A 17658-nucleotide genomic window follows, 5' to 3' on the forward strand; every position below is an offset into this window, starting at 1 on the left:
TTTTCCTTGAGCTCTGCTTTCAAGGAGATCCCACTAGCATGCAGGTCATGCTGGATCTCTTCCACATTTTATTTTTCAGTAGCCAAATGCTCTGTGAACCCAATGCAAGACTTAGAGGCTTCAAGAGTTGAGATTCCTACTGTGTGCAAGGCAGAAACAGCCATTCCTCTGCCTTGATAACAGGACACTGAAGCTACTGCGGTTCCTTGGCTTTGGTTCCTCTGACTCTTTTTCAACCCCTGCTTTCAAAATCTCAAATAAAACTCCCTTTTGATCCCCTGCTGGTGTTTTTGTGCCCTGAGAAGTGAGTAAACACAGCATACTTTGGCTGATCGATGCCCTCAGACTCTGCAGCATGTTATCTGCTTTGTTTACTGCCAAAAATAAGCATATCTCATCATTCACTTCTGTTAGCCACTCAGGGGTAAAGTGGTTGTGGGAGAGCCTACTCTACTCTGTTCTAGCTCCTCTATCGTTAGCAGAAATGACTTTTAAATTCAAAATCCTGTGATTGCTAATAAGAGTTAGAACGAACTCTCTGTTCAGGAAATTGTTAAAAAAATAGCAATTTTACTGGTAAATATAGAAAATATGGTCTTGAGCCTCTGAGATGTGATGTATGTGCAACTCGTCATTTTTGCAGACACTTCAGATTCGTGTCGCAAAGAGTTAGGGAGAGATATGCTTAGTTTATGATAGGGAGAAATACACTTAGTTTTACTAACTTGCCATTTATTTGCCATTGTATCAACTCTTGTCTGGGCGGTTATAAATAAACCTACTATTGATCTGATGCCTTTGGAAAAGAATTCCTGTCTAGTGTGCAATGCTGATAAGTTGGCAGTTGCCTGTTCCCGAGTCCCTGCAGTCACATTTGTCGCTTGGCTTTGGGATGGACTCTTGAGGAACAATTTTGACCCACCCTGTTGCGCAGCTTGTCCCCCACACCAAACACACACCCCTCTGATGTTTTTTTTTCTTTCTTCCCCTGTTGCTGGACCGTCCCAGCGGGTCCCCAAAACGATGCCCTTTCGCTTCTCTCCTGCAGGAAACTTAATCTCCCTGGTAAATGACACCCAGAGCTATTTTGGAGCTGGGCTGCAGAGGGAAAGCAAAGCACGTCAGTAATTTGACTGGAAGAGGACAACCCAGAGGAGGGGTGGGGAGGGGGGGGGTGGCACAGCCTAACCCTGAGCAGCTAAGCCACTGCCGGGGGACTTGGGGGGACCTTCTGCTGCACGTCCCTGACCTCGCTGGGGTTTCTGTTTTATTTTCCTGGAGGGGAAAGGAGGGGGGAACCAAAACCAACATGGTCTCCCCACCTCCTCTGTTCCTCCTTCCCCTCTTCCCCTTTCTGTCATCTCCATAGGAACCGAATTTTACTTACCCTGCCCAGAGCCTTTTTTTTTTTTTTTCCTCCTGAAACTCCGACAAGACTCCAGGTAAGACCTAAACCTTCAGCTAAACAGAAGTGGACTTGGGGACAGTGGTTTACAGTGGGAAGTGGAGAATGCTGTTTGTAGCTGAGGGAGGGGTGAGGTTATTTCTATGTCAGTGTTGCTGTGCTGGAGTGTGTCTTGCTTTATGAAACGTATTTGAAGATGAAGTTGCAGCTGGTAAATCCATCCTTCTGGTCTGAACTGAATGTGGATTGCTTTGCTTAATTACTTCTGGCCGTGTTATCAGAAGAGCAACGATCAACCTCCAAAGCAGAGCAGAAAAGAGAGGAAAATCAGGTTTAAAGCTGTTGATTCTGCTTAATACATTTCGTCCCCAAATTGGAGATAGCAGTGTGCATGGAGAGGCTGGAAAAAATATATGGTTCCTGTGGAGAGGCAGCAGCAAGGACTGTTTTTAAAAGTTTTATTTCCAGGGCATAATCTTAGTGCTGCATTTCTCTTCAGCAAGGACTTTTTTCTTCCTCTGAGCTTCTCTCCAGCATCAATACCGATTCACACTGCAACCCCCCCACCCTACTCGCATTTCTACAAATGGCTCTGATGAGAGATGGAGAGAGATGGAGCTCGACAGCTGAGGCTATTTTCGGCCTTACAGCTCAATGGGGTGGAGTGTCTGTAATGACAATGACGTCCACTTGTTAAAATACAAGGGCTTAGGTTGGAGCCTCGCTGCTAATTGTCACCAAGGGGATTCTTTGTCCCTATGGGAGTTGTGATCCTGCAACACCCTCGCATAGGAAATCACATCAGCTAAAACTGGAGGCGGTGGTTCTAGCTCAATATAAGCAAGTTTATTTTTCTGTTATGCAAAGGATTTAAGAGTTGGAGATTATTTGGTTTAGTGCTGGTTTGATTCGTGCAAGACGGAGAAAGGTGCATACACTTATGCATGTCTACCTACTTCAGACATGTACGTCTAGCCCTTTAAACCATGGGATCAATGAAGTAAAATAAACTACGGTTTTTCTGAGCCTTTAGAGCTCACCTGGCTCAAATTGTCATCTGAGCAGACACTGGGGTGTCCCTACAGCTGGGATTCTGCCATACCTGCTTCTTTCCAGGGGCTGTGTGTAAAGCAAATTGCAGTTGGGTGAAATCTGTGATGGAATTACAAGAATTTACTTTGCTCCATTTCTCTCCCCAAGGTGGCAAACCCAGAGTTTTTACCTTTTCATTTCTCTCCTGCCTTCTCACCCCCATGAAGCAGGAATGTGAATCTCTATGCATGAGACGTCCCTTGTGCTGTAGCCTTTTCTTGCACATTGTCAGAGCAGCCTCGGTGCCTTTAGGCTCAGAAAAAAGAAAGGAAAAGATGCTGCTATGGAGTCTTGAGGGGCTGATCTGAGCAGTTTTAGTCCTCTGGAAGTTTCTCGGGTTGTTTCTGAGCTCCATCGAGAGGGAAAGTGAAAAGTGAACTGAAGTGAAACCCCTGTGCTGCATCAAAGACCAAATAGGACGAAGTCCCTTCCTTGCATGGAACTTCTTGAAGCTATTGGTGCTGGAAAGTAATCTCTGGCCATATGGTTAAATGAGGGATGAGCTTTGTAAGCCATAGGTCTGTATCAAAAAGGAAAGGTAATATGTGCTTTAACGATATAAATCGTCAAAGTGACTTCAATCTCCCATGTTTTACATTAAGTGTATGCTTACTTATGGGACTGGAAGGTGATCTGGTTCCCTTGCCCAGTAACATGCACAAACCATGCGATTTGTTCTTGTTTCTTGTTGGAATTTTCTAACGGTTTGTTCGACTCTTGTTTGCTACCAGTCGTCAGAAATACTCAGGTTGTTGATAAAGGATTAATACTGGGAGCATGAGGTGATGCAGGTCTCTAACTAGTTGGTGCATATTTAGCCTAACCCTGAAGGTTAGAAATGTAAGATTGTCTTGCCTTGAACTTAACCGGTTTTTTGCTGAGGGCTGCTCACCAAGTTTGACACCATGTTAGCCACTGACCTGCTCTGAAATTTCTCTTTACATCTTCTGTGGACTTTGGCTTGCTGTGGAGGTGATAAGATGACAGGGAATACAAATGAATTGAGTTAGAAGCTTATTGCAGTAGGCTTAGTTTATTGCATCTCCTACAGCACATGGAGACTGATCCTCCAATCCACCACGAAAGCTCTTCAATCTGCTCATCAAATGACCTTTGAACATGTCAAAATCTGTTGCCCCTCACTGAAGTGGAATTCAGAGTAGCTCGAGCTAAGCTCTGAGTCCAGCTCCTCAGTGACAGGTACCGTTCCAGCTCTGATGAAATGGGCACCAGATAAATTCTGCCATCTCGGACTAGTGCGTTGGTGCAAATCTCTACTTACGCCTGATTTAGAGGTGTAATGGGCATGTAGCACTGGATGTGCTGGTGTGCATTTCACCCCTAAAGCACCCTGTCTGCTGTAATGGCTTGTAGGAGTCCATCCGTGCCCATCTGATGTCACTAAGCTTGCAGCTGACACTGAATACTTGTGCTGTTTCAAAGTTGTCCATTCCCTGGGAGGTTGCTAAAAGTAATAGGGCAGCTGGGTTGCTGCTGTTTTCCCTCAGAAGAACTTTAACATCAAGGGAAATCCACACTTTCCCTTTTATGACTGATCTCCTTCCCTTCCCACGCACAGATGACACGTCTTGATGTTTTTAGGTGGAACAACACAGGCAGATATGTCATGTAAAATACAGTAATACTAGTGCTGCCTTGATTTTTATCTAGAGCTTCTGTTTTAGTGGTATTTTTCGAAAGGTGGGGAGCCAGATATGGAAGGTTTCCTGTGAGTCTTACCTTTCCCATCAGGAGAGGAAGGAGTGCAAAGTTTAGTAGTTGGCATTGTGAAGAAAGTCATGGAAATATGAACTCTAACAGTAAGAAAAAGACTCCTGATCAACAGTTTGGTGCGTTGGTAAAGAAAAGATATAAAATAGATTTGAGAAAAAGAACAAGCAGACATGAGTCCTAATGTAGTGTCAGAGAGAACTTCCATGCTCCTGATGTGTATTCAGACTTCAGTGGTCTCTTAGGTTTAGGTGTCTGTCCTCACCTGGGCTTTACATCCTCAGAGTCTCTGGTTATTATAGAATCACAGGATGGTTTGGGTTGGAAGGGACCTTCAAGATCATCCAGTCCCAACCTCCCTGCCCCGGGCAGGGACACCTTCCACCAGCCCAGGTTGCCCAAAGCCCTGTCCAACCTGGCCTTGAACCCTTCCAGGGAGGGGGCAGCCACAGCTGCTCTGGGAAGCCTGTGCCAGTGTCTCACCATCACCACAGGGAAGAATTTCTTATTTAGATCTGATCTAAAACTCCCCTCTTCCAGTTTAAAACCGTTACCTCTCATCCCATCCCTACACCCCTGATGCAGAGTCCCTCCCCCCTTTCCTTTAGCCCCTTTCAGCCCTGGGAGGCAGCTCTAAGGTCTCCCCGGAGCCTTCTCTTCTCCAGCTGAACCCCCCAACTCTCTCAGCCTGTCCTCACAGGGGGGTGCTCCAGCCCCCCCAGCATCCTTGTGGCCTCCTCTGGCCCCACTCGAGCAGGTCCGTGTCCTTCTGCTGTTGGTGCCCCAGAGCTGGACCCAGCCCTGCAGGGGGGTCTCGGGAGAGCTGAGTAGAGGGGGAGATGGATTGCAGGGTGCTTTTTGCTCTTTGCTCAGGGTCATGGTGGATGGAATTCCCTTTCTAACCACTGAATCAGAAGGCTTGGGCAGAGAATATCTTGCCACCCCTGTCCTCTCTCACACCAAAGAGCATCATCACAGGCTTGGGGGACAATATATGCCACAGTGTGAGACTTTTATCTTCTCAGAGCCTGTTGGCTTTTGAGATGCAGCTCAGCATTGATAAAGCAACATGAAACCAACCCATCAGCACAGTGAATCACAGCACCTCCATCAGGACTCTCCATCCTGATAACTCTCCTGATGAGCACCACCTCAGATTGTTCCCACAGCAGGGGACTTGCTTGTTTGTGGGGAAGCAGCAGAGACTGAAAGCAGTGGGGACAGGGGTGGGTAGGAAGCCTTGACTGGTTGCATGGCCATGTGATGGTTCCTGGGCAGTGGTTTGATTTATCTGACAGGTGTGTGCACTTGTGCCTCTTTCCCCCGAACACAAAACAGTGAAAATTTGAATGAATCAAGACATAAGTAAAATTACTTACGCTGCTACTTTGCCTTTGGCATGCTCAGACATACCCAGATGGGAATGTGATCTTTGCGGCAAATGATTAATCACAGAGGGATTAGAAGGAGAAATAAGATACTGGTAAATGTTTGAGATTAATTGGAAAGGGCATCTGCATTGACATATTCATGCTTTGTTGTCAGCCCTATGACTTCCAAAGGTGCTGTCCTGGTACTTGCAGAGTTACTATTTTTTAAAAAGTTTGAATGTGCATATATAAGGATCTGAGTTAGTGTAATTGTTTACTAAATTGATGAATGTGTTAAACAGCAGAAATATTAAATCTGTCCTTTCAGTATGTTCACAAGGCTATCCTCACGTTCTCACTCCTGAATCTATTTGTCAGTCTAATCGAACGTGATGCGTTTTATCCCATTTAAATTTATAAAACCTAGTTTATCTAGTGCAGCCTACTTAAACTGTTTGATCTGAGTGTTAGATACTTATTGCAGCTTCATCCTTGCCGCAGGTTAGGATTTCATGCTTCTTACTGGATTTCATGCTCTCAACACCCACATGGCAGGATTTTTACCCCCTTTTTTAGACTGGGACTGAAGATACAAGAGTTTGGATGACTTTCTTATGATTAGAAAAGTAAGCCAGTGGCAGAGCAAGGAATAAACCCTGTTTCAGTTTCCTGACATGTTAGAAATTAGTCTAAAATAGTACCGATGAGCACACGCTGTTTTCACTGATCCCTGGATTTTCTCCTGGTGTCCCTGCCGTTCATAACGGCACAAGACCCGTTGAGTGTGAGGTCATGTGATGAAAGCTGATAGAGAGCAGGGTGGGGTGTAGATTACAGCAAGGTATGTGGGGTATTCACCTTGCACTAGGAGGTGTGTGGACACAGTGGCTTGTACTTGTTGGGCAGAAGTGAGTTGGAAACGCTGGGCGAGTGCGTGGGAGCAATGGGAGAGGGAGACTGGACCTTGAGGCTGTAGCCACTGGAAGGAAGCATCTTGGGTGGATTTGCTACACCAGTCTGGTTCAGGAGTGAGAGCAACAGGCACCTGATACAGCAGCTTCCATGTGTTTTAAATGTTTTTGACTATCGGAGATAGCAGCGAGCAGCGGGAGCTTGTTTGGGCGCTGTTTAGCACAGGAGGGCAGGGGAGGAGGAAGCACAAGAGCTTTAGGAAGTGAGCAGCACCCACCATGCTCCCCACAGAGAAGAGCTCTTCTCCAGGTGTGGATGTGTCTCCTGGGGAGCAGGCAAGGGGTACAGCATGCGGGTGGTTTGAGGGAAAGCACTGTTTGCTGAAGGGTCGCCGTCTGGCTCCCAAGCAGGCACCTCCTGTGTCAGTAGCCATCTCTCTGCTCCGGGCACTCCTCCACGTTATGCAGAGCTCACTTTGAAGAGGTGAAGCAACTCTGGGTTTTGCTCTTTTTGATGCTATGGGATTGAAGCTGCAAAATGAATCAGAAACAACTAGGGATCTAGGAAGGACGAGATGCAGCAATGTCTTCTGAAGATGGATCCAAGCACTTTGATGACATGGTGCAGCCTGAGATTCAAGCTAATTGCTGGAAACGATTAGGACATGGACTCTGAGCTTGTGTTTTGATTTGTTAATTCTTAGTTGATGTAGTGAAGGTTACTGCTGGGTTCTCCGGAGGTGAACTTGAATCCCGGCATATCCCTCCCCCCTCCCCGAAGACTGAAATGGTCTTTCCCCAAATTAGCAGAAGGTTCTGACTGTCAGTCAGTTGCCTTCAGTGGAAATTTCCACTGACTTCAGTGTACTTTGGCTCAAGCCTGAGGCTTGTATCTGCATCTTCTAACCATTCATGCAGCATCTCTGCTTGCAGCTTTGCAAGTGCTTATGGTAAATATATGATATTTTATAGCTCAAGTGAGGACAGAGGTTGAAGGTAATAAGAGGGGACTAAAGAAGTGTTAACTAGTTCACAGTTTTCTAGACCAACTTGAGACCAAGGGAAAAATAATTCTGTATATTCATTGCAACTAGTATTGAAGGTGACCACTCTGTGGGAAGTCAGTCAGTCTTAGCACTACTGGCTGCAAGTCAATCCTTCTTTGCATTCTTAGTGTTTACTAACAATTAATTTCTCCCCATTGCCATTTTTTTCAGGCTTAAATTTTGAATATATTTTCTTTAATTTTTCTAGCTTTTTGGTGGAATAATGAAATTTGCTTGATACCAGGAAACAAAAGCAACCAAAATTGGATGAGTTTAGAAAGGATCAATTTCCTCTAAGGGGAACAGTCTTTGACTGCTTCTTAAGAATTTCCTATGTTCTTTAGAGGAGGAGAAGAGACAGGATAGGATAGGAAGTAGTGTATTTTTCCTGTTAAATAGAGAAAGAAGACTATGTTCCTTTCTGCCTTAGATCTCTGGTCCGAATAAAGTTTGAAGGTTAGCTCAGCCATGCCATTTTCAGTGGTAATAATTACTATAATGAACATCATTTTGTGTTTTTGTATTTATCAATATTTAGTTTTGATGGCAAATTGTGTCTTTCAATCCCCAGCAGCATAAACAGAATGAAAAATTTGAATTTGTTACTGCATGATTTGGCATATATTCCAGCAAATACACTGTCATATGTACACTGTACACATAATTATTTGTGAGTCCGTCCCTGTCCTGTTATGAAGATGAAATGGGAGGGGAGCCAAGACACAGGGCAAATAAGCGATTTCCCTGAGGTCGTGCAGCAAGTTATCCAGCACCTACTCCCTGGTGCCATCAGTGATTTGCATGTTAACATTAATGCACCACAACAGAAGCTGGAGGAGGATGGAAAAAATAATGTAACCTCTGCTCAAATGAAGACTCAAGAAATGAAAGCAGGTTTTAGGACTGGTCCTACTGATTTCTGCTGGAGGTGGGGGGAGATTGTGAGAGCGTCTGCCATTGGGTGAGAGAGTGGGTGGATTTGTGGCCAGCAGGGAAGCTGAACTGCTGTAGGATTAAGAAGGATATTTCTGTCGTGGTGACTGGTTATTATTTCCTTTCTGAGTTACAACACACAGTGTCCAGGCCATTTTGCTTTGTGTGGCACTTTGAAGGTGAAAAAGCACAGATGTCAGAGCAGCACTGCAGCCACCCCTGAGTAAAGACCATTCTGTAGCTCAGACAGGATCAGCCCCAATCGTGGTCTTGCTAAGACAGGAGTGTTTGGCATCATGAGGCCAGATATAGTAGCTTGGAAAGAAATGGTACATTTGAGTTTTTCTGAGTAGGACTTCCAGAGAAGCTTGGAGCTGGGATGCTTGCTCTCCTTACAGAACACTGTCGTCAGGTCTAATCCTGCTCCCAGGCAGAGTCAACTGGTGCATGATTACTCGTGCTAGTGGGGTCAAGACCAGGCTTTTAGCCATTCTATACTTACCAAAGTAAACGCTAGCCAATGCACAGAAAAGGGTTTCTTGGAGGATTAGAAGTAGACTCGCTCTAGGAAAAGGGAAAGGACGCCCAGGAGTCCATATAAGGAGCAGTGAAGAAACAAAATATGTTTGTGGGCTGTGTGGACTTCAGGGGAACCCTGAATGCTGAGATCTCTGTTGTTTTGGTGCACAGGGATGGTTAGACTCAGTGTGTGAGTGAACGTGGCTGTAAAGATTAGTGCCTGTGATTGCTTTTGACTTTCTCAAAACTGCTCCAGAATTGCCATGAGCTTTAGTTTTGAACACTGCTCTAGCCTTGTCCCCTTGGCTGGTCTGCATCATCAAACAGCTGCATGTTGGTGCACAGCTCCCTCTGAGAGCAGCTGGGAATAAGCAAGCAGTGAGACATCTTTCCTGTAAGACCTAAGCCATGTGGAGGTTTTTTGAAGAAGACTGGCACTGTCTTGATTTCTGCATGCATTCCCCATGGCAGTTCTTTTATGTAGTTTTTGCGCTCCCATGAACGTGATGCACGTGCCCCAAGTCATACTTGTGCACAAACACCCACCCCCACTGCAGCTATGCCTGGCCCTACACCATCTGGGTGAGGCTCTGTGTAAGCCATAGATACTCATTGTCTAGCATGGCAATCAAAGTAGCTGTATCTCAGCAGCTGTGTTGAATGGAAGCTGTGAATAAAGAGAAATGTCATCAATAATTTGACAGGACATAGCTGTGTGTCCTCCTACAGGCTGGCCCCTACAGGAGATGGGTTTGCCATAAGGTCTGTGTGAATGTGAATCAGGGAACAAGATGTAGGAATGGGTAATGACCATTGAGAACAAGAGGAGAGGTGGAGCATGAAGCAGAATTTAAAAGAAAAACAAAAACAAAAAAAAAAGGTAAGGAGAAAGAGGAAAAATTGAAAAGGGAAAGGACAACGAGATAGAAAAATGATGGAGGAGGTATCTTGATGGGTAGAGACATCTGTCAGAATTTAATGTTCATTTGTTTCTCTGCAGCTCCAGAACCAGCCTGTGTGTTACACAGCATCAGTGCAGGTTGCTTGCCTAGTGTCAAAGCAGAAAGGGACCGTCGTGTCCTTTTCGTATGAACTGTCTGAAGACTTGTATTTTACCCAGGGACTCCTGTGAGGAAATGAGCTACCTTTTCCATCAGCAGTTTATTGAGCTCAAACCTAAGAAATCTTCAAGACCTAAATTATTCCAAGACCACGTCTCCCATAATGAGAAGGACAGTGAAAACGTGCTTCAGCTAGATTGTTCTAGATAACAAGTGCCCTGATAACATGGCAGTGCAGCAATTCTTTGCCTGCACCATGTAATCTGCTCTCTCTTGACTTTTTTTTTTTCCCCTCACCTTTTAGGAAACGAAGATGGATTACAGCTCCTTCAGTGGAGTCCCCCGGTTCTTGACCCGGCCTAAGGCATTTATGGTGTCTGTGGGGAAGGATGCCACGTTGAGCTGTCAGATCATTGGAAACCCCATCCCAGCTGTGAGCTGGGAAAAGGATAAACTTCCAGTCCAGTCTGGAGGAAGGTTTAAAACCACAGAAGACGGGGATCTCTACAGACTAACAATCTATGATCTGAGCCTGGAGGACAGTGGCCAATACATCTGCCGGGCCAAGAACACCATTGGGGAAGCCTTTGCAGCTGTCAGCATCGAAGTTGGAGAGGAGACCACAGTAACGGAGTCGGCCCCGTACTTCATCCAGAAACCCTCCTCCATCAAGGTAACGCTGGGAGAAGATGCCACGTTCAAATGCAAAGTTCAGGGCAGCCCTCCCCTCTCAGTGAACTGGGAGAAAGATGGGAGACACCTGCGGAACCGGGCTGATGCTGTCCGCTTCCAGATTGAGTCTGCTGGGGAGTCCAACGCTCTCACCATACAGTGTGCCCGGCTCGGGGACAGCGGCACCTATACTTGCCGGGCGGAGAATCCCATTGGCTCTGCCAGTGCTTCGGCTGCGCTGGTGGTGGAAACACAGGGCTCTTCCAATCCGGGCAGCAGCAGCCACTTTGATACCGGCTGCGGCAAGACGGCATCCTTGTTGTCTCACCTGCAAAAGAGGAGGGAGGAGATCAGGAAGATGGACATCTCCCATGGGACTCTTGATTCAACATCTGCCCACTCTTACCCCATGGCTGAAGGGTTGTCTGGCATTGGCTACAGCCTCTCCCGGGATTATGAGAGGGCATCTGGATTTACCACCAAAGGGGCCCGCAATGTGACTTTTGGGGCGTTGACACGCACGTGCAGTGTGACAGAGGGGAAGCACGCCAAACTGAGCTGCTACGTGACAGGCGAGCCCAAGCCAGAGATTGTGTGGAAGAAGGACAACGAGGTCATTTTGGAAGGGCGGCGACATGTCATCTATGAGGACGATCAGGAGAACTTTGTTCTGAAGATCCTCTTCTGCAAGCAGATAGACAACGGGCTGTACACCTGCACAGCCTCCAATCTGGCAGGCCAGACGTACAGCTCTGTGCTCGTCACCGTCAAAGGTGGGTGCTTGTGTTTCTCACCAGGGTGGTCATGCCTGCAAGGAAACAGACGATGCACTTCTGAATTGGGGTGGGAGCACGAACAAAATTTCTGCCACCAAACTGCTCCAAAGGAGTGTGGATGACTAAAACCTTCCAGATGTGAAGGGGGTTAAGCACTGGAACAGATGACCTGGGGAGAGAGTCTCATCACTGGAGAGTTTTAGGAAGGGCAATAAATGGGCACTAGTCGGGGATGGATGATGTAGAACTGGATGGTTGTGGGGCATCTGGGTTGAACCAGATCTGTAAATTTCCCATTTGTCCTGGTTTTACAGTAATCTAAGAGATCTGTGACCATCCTCTGATCAGTGACTGCTAAACCCCATCTTACCCTCCAGGCTTTACAGAGTCATAGAATCATCTAGGTTGGAAAAGACCTTGAAGATCATCTAGTCCAACCATTAACGTGACACTGACAGTTCTCGACTACATCGCATCTGGGTTTATATTTACCACAGGGTTTAGTCACACTGGCACACACGTGCAGTTTAAGCGGTAGTAGAGGAAACTCCTCCCTGCAAACTGAGTGTGTCGGGCTGCCTTGTCTCCCTTGGAGGACCTACTCCAACTCTAATTTCAGTCCATCTCAGTTTTCCTGGGACCCACCAGCAGCCTTGTTCTTGTCAGACTCTTCAGCCTTTTCCCAGCTTGTGTTGTGGATAGCCTTGTATGCCCCCAGAACTCTACCAGGTCCAAGGGTGCATCTGTTTGCTGTGGTCAGTGGTGAAAAACTTCCCTTAAGAAGGTCCTTCAGCTCTGGTGGGGGTCAGACCAAGTTCTTCAGAATGGTGACAAAAACATAACACACAGATTTTTCACAACTGAAGCTCTACATTTTCAAGCTGCTCTCCCATTTGGTAAAGTTAGAGCAGGCAGTTTGCAACCAGGCAGCACCTGTAAATTAACTCTCAGATGTAAAAGGTTTTGCCACTTGGGTGGGAAAACAGATGTTTTTGACCTGCAGCAAAATAAATTAGAAATCCAAATGAGTAGGAATGGTCTGTGTTTCCATACCTGTCTTTAAGACTCTCAGCTTTTACTTGGCTTTCTGGTTTCCCTTTCACACTCACCATGTTTTCCATCAGTGACATGTGATCTGCGGAACTTGCTGGCACTTGTCCCGCTCATTGCCATCCCTTGGAGGCGCTGAGTGGTGTTGGGAAGGGCATTTCTCCCCTTTCATAAAGCTGTGATTACCTTATGAGTTGGGACTCAGAGCTGAAGACCAGGCCTGGCCCTTGGGTGGGTGTTCACTTTGAGGATGACTCAAGCTCTGTTACTTGCCCAACACTTGTCTTGCAGAGACAAACACCCTCCCCTCTGCCCATGCTTATTTGATTATTCTCAATGAGTGCAACCTGTTCCAAAGGAGATGGGGAAAGCATGCAAAGCAGCAGGTCTGGGAGCAAGAAGTGTGGGAAAAGTTACCGATCAATGTCCATTATCAAGAGATGCCTGTGAGTCAGAGTGCTTAAGTGGAATTGTTTATGGCCTGTTTCTTTGTTATGCTGTACTCTGTTATGCTGAGTTTTCTGACAAGGCCAAGGCTGTCATGGAAAATCTACGTGCCTTAGATATAATTAGGCCCTGAATAATGACTCTCCTTTGTGTCACCAGAGGTCCTTCTGAGCCCTCCAAAGACTGCTCAGAATGCTGTCGCAATGAAGGGAACTTTTAATTCTGTTGTTTATGCCATTGGTGATGCCGTTAGCTCATTTGCCATCATGTTTAGAGGGGTAGAACATCTTGCCACGCAACCTTCCCTTTGCTCAGTTGTGCAGAAGAAGTTCTCCAAAGAGCCACCCTTGGTAAGCACCAAGCTGCTGCATTCATCTTTCTGCAGGTAACAGCATATTTATAAAGCCTGGGATGCTGCATCCACAATGTGTGTCTATAGACACAGGTACCAGGAATGGCAATCTTTATGGGTTTAAGTATGCTCTGGCATTTTGATTCACAGAATTTCAACACAAGAACCTGAGTAAGAATATTTATGGGTCTTGTAAAAAAAAAAAAAAAAAGGTTACCTAGCCCAGCGTCCTGTCTGTAATGTGGCTCTTTAGCAGTCTCTTGGGGCATAGGACTGGGCACAGGTCAAACCTCTTCCCTAGCTTGCTGCCTGTATTCCGTCAGCCTGGGTTCTAGACATAGAGACTCAAGCCATTTGTAAGCATTTGCTGAACCCATGCCTTAAAGATCACTGAGCTGAAAAAAAAAAATATATATATTTTTGAGCTGTTCCTGAAAGAGATTTAGTGAATCAGATGTAAAACTCAAAGGAGAGACTACAGGGCAGTGTCACTCTCACAATTAAGGAAAACGAAGAGCTGATAACTCCCATTCAGAAATCTGCGGGATTCTAGTGTCTAGAGCAGGGATAAAATCACAAACATACGCTGAAACGTGAGATGTGAAAGAAGTTAGAAAATACTGCCTAAGAGTAAACCCTTATGCCAGGGGAGGTTTAGATTGGATTTTAGGAAAAATTTCTTTACTGAAAGGTTGTCAAGCATTGGAACAGGCTGCCCAGGGAAGTGGTTGAGTTGCCATCCCTGGAGGTATTTAAATGTGTAGACATGGCATTTAGGGATATGGTTTATGGTGGACTTGATCTTCAGGGTCTTTTCCAACCCAAACAATTCTATGAGTCTATGATTTTTGCCAAACCAAAGAGAAGAGAGGATGGGAGGAACACTAATCACTGACTTAAATTTCCTGAAGGCTTTGGACGTGTCCCGAGGCCATGTGTAAAGTTAGCGAGAACGTCATACAGGTCTCCATGCTCGGACCTGGGCCAAGCCATGTTCCTCTGAGTCCCTGAATACAGTAATCAGACACTGTATGAAAAGGTTAAAGGTTGCAAATAGGTATCCAAATAGGATAGAGGCTGGAAAACCAGACTTGTGCTGAGGCCACTTTATTCCTCTCTGACCCGAAGTGATTTTGAATGATCACTGTCATGGTAGTCATATCTGAGATCAGAAATTTGGAAGTAGAAAGGAAACTCAGAAAGGAGAACAACTAGGAGGAAGACCAAAGGCAGGAGATGGTGGAATCTCTCGTTGGAAGGATTTTCCATATTCTTACTCTCACTGGATCATTTTTATTAAGCAGAGGGAAAGCTTGCCTCTGGAATAATAAATGGAGAGCCTGTGAGAAGGCCAGGAATAGGCGAGAGGAAATGTAGGGAAGTGGGAAGACGAGGTCAAGCAGACAGATATGCCTTGAGAAGGTTAAGGAAACATTGGCTTCTTTGCAGGCTGCACCTATTCTTAGCAACACACATGTTAGTGGGACCCGCTCTTAAAAGAATAACATCATCTCATTGCTAGTTTGCTTGGTATGGACCTAACAAAAAAAACCTATGACACTGGAGAAATATGTTCTGAAGACAAGCTCCAAATTCATAGCTGGTCTCAGCTCTTGCAATTTTCCTGTTAACTCTATGAGCTTCTCTTGCTCCATGCTCCCTCATGGTTTTGCTTTGCTGTTTCTATATCTCACGGATTCCACAGTTGTCAGGCTTTTGTAGGTCTTTTATCTTTTATTTATCTTTCTTTAGAAATGTTATTGCCTTCATTATATGCCTTATTGAGTATTTCTGCTTTGGCTAAAACCAGATTAATAGAAGAAACTAGAGTAAAAAAAATGTTAAAAAAGTAAAATCAAAAATTTTAAAAATCATACTGATACTAGAGATGCATTTAAATAACCTCTCAGGGCACTGAAAATAACCCGTGACCTGGGAGTCCAGATGTCACAAGCAGAATCCTTATTCAAATTCACACCACTGAGCACTTACGGAAGTAAATGTTTCTAGATAACGGTTGATTTGGCGTGATTAGTTTTGTACTTTTGGTTGGATTCTGTATGAAATGGCATCTACTTCAACTGCTTGTCCAGCTTACAAGACATAACAGTTCAGGTGCCTCTTGCTTCTGCTCCACCACGGCAGCCTGTGCCAGCTGTGTCTACATTGTCACTGCCCTGGTGCCTGGGACTCACATGTACATGGACCTCTGGAGACTTGTGCAAAGATGAAAGTGTTTTGTATTATGGGAGGGACAGTCCAGCTGGGTGAGCATCCTTAGGAAAGGATGTGGCCAGGAAACCATCAAACCAGGGCTTCCAAAAGCACCGTGGCAGATCATCTGTTCGCAGGTGACTGCCAAACTGAAGCGAAAAAAAAAATATATTTTTTTTTTTTTTTCTTCAACACTCCTGAATGTTTCCACTCCAGTCATTCTGAAACAAGCCACCAAGATTTTCTCAAAGAAGATTTCGTTAATTGTTCTGAGCAAAATCAACATACTGCTGTGCAGCTAAGAAAGAGATCAGAAATCATCTTTCTTGCCTAATATTAAATGCTTTCTATCCCTCTCTGATACGAATAGGAACTAGAGATGGGAATTGGTGGCACTTCTTACCTGAAGCAGAGGGTGTCTGCGAGAATTATGTCACATGTAACCTTAGCTGAACACGTTTTTTGCTTATCTTACAAGAACTTTTTCAGCTATTATGAATGTTTTGGATAATAAGGAATGGGTGATAGCTAAATGGCTTTATCTTCCATATTAGTCATACTTAACACGAGCTTTACATTGAGAATTGCCTTGTGAAGGAGTAATACATGACAAACAGTCATTTAGAAATGAGGAATCAATATTTATGGAGTCTGTCAGATCAAATATAACATAGTTATCTGCAGCAGTTCTTCCCGATGTGCCTGTAGTAGTTACAACAGAGAATCTTTCTGAATTGTACCGGCTGCTGCACAAATAGGTAAGTGAGGATGCCTGTGTTAGAGAATTTGCAATGTAAATGTCAAAATCTGACAGATTGCAGGCCAACGTGGGGTGAAAGTAAGATGTCTCTGCTGAACTCACCATGCTGGCCAGTGGGAGAATTAGTGTATTCATTTAATTTCACATTTAACTGGGTAAGTGGAAAGTTAGACTGAAAGGCTGGTGTAAAGTTTAGTGCTTCCTTCCTCAGAATAAGTCTTCTTCATGTAAGTATTATATGGTTACATACTCAGACTGTGTTGATCAGTCTATTAACAAGGAAGATGAGCCACCTACCTTTCACAGATCTTTCCTTGAGATCTGGGTTGCCTGTTGATGAGCTGGAGACACTGTTCCCTCCTGGGCAGGGGGCTGGTTACGGGCCAGATGAATTGTTTGGGATGCCTACTCTAAAGAGACCTGTGGTCTTTCTGCAGTCCCCTGACCACGATTAACCCTTTCTGTCTGACCAGGTACATGCTAGATGATGTAAAGAGCATGAAGATACAATCAGGATGAGGAGACTGGTGGGTTTTAGAGCATCTCTCATGCCTCCAAAGCAAAAAAAAGCAGTGGGCTGGGTGAATCCCAGAATTCAGTTTGTCAGCTGCTCTTTCTCTGAAGCCTCGTCCAGAGTGAGCTAAGATGGGTGTGCACATGTCAGTAGGATGAAAGCAAAGTTGTTTTCAGAGGATATCTGTGACCCCAAGCTGCCAAAGATATCCTTGTGCTTACTATCCCTGGCTGAAAAAGCAGTTCTGTTACTGCAACACACACAAGAGTCAACCAACTCTTCCGAATTTTTATGTTTAAGAGCTGTTTTTATTTATTTTATTTTATTTTATTTTATTTTATTTTATTTATTTTATTTATTTTATTTTTATTTTATTTTTATTTTATTTTTATTTTATTTTATTTTGTTTTATTTTATTTTATTTTATTTTATTTTATTTTTGCCTTGGATAATGCTTAGTGACTGTAAAGGGAGAGCAGTTAATGATACGGCCAGCTGCTCCAAGTATGGGAATATACTTGTGTGTTTCTCAGGTGCATCTCATATTTCCTTCTGGCCCTTGGAAACGTCTGTGTGTTCTCAGTGTCAGATCCAGACTCCTTCCTATCTCACACAGCAACCCTGCATCCAGGTCCCGGAGGCTGGTATCCTTCTGATTAATGCTTTCTTGATCTCATCTCATCCTCTCGCTTATTCCCATGGCATGAGAATTGGAACTGCTTCATTCTCCCTGACAACATGGGATGCTTCCAGAGGTGATATATAGGATTGCAGGGCAGGAGTCTGTGTTGAATGTTGGTTAAAG

General features: G+C 44.9%; 1 protein-coding gene across 8 annotated transcripts in view; it reads left to right on the forward strand.

Annotated features, from left to right (window-relative positions):
• The first annotated feature begins 10381 nt into the window (after nt 1–10381).
• The window catches only part of OBSCN (obscurin, cytoskeletal calmodulin and titin-interacting RhoGEF), a 188117-nt gene continuing 180840 nt past the window's right edge, over nt 10382–17658 (forward strand). For all 8 annotated transcript variants that reach the window (XM_074901084.1, XM_074901087.1, XM_074901086.1 and 5 more), the window contains exon 1: nt 10382–11513. In XM_074901084.1, coding sequence (XP_074757185.1) covers nt 10382–11513 — 1132 coding nt within the window. The remainder of the gene's footprint in view (nt 11514–17658) is intronic.

This window comes from Athene noctua, chromosome 2 (genome assembly GCF_965140245.1).
Source record: "Athene noctua chromosome 2, bAthNoc1.hap1.1, whole genome shotgun sequence".
NCBI lineage: Eukaryota > Metazoa > Chordata > Aves > Strigiformes > Strigidae > Athene > Athene noctua.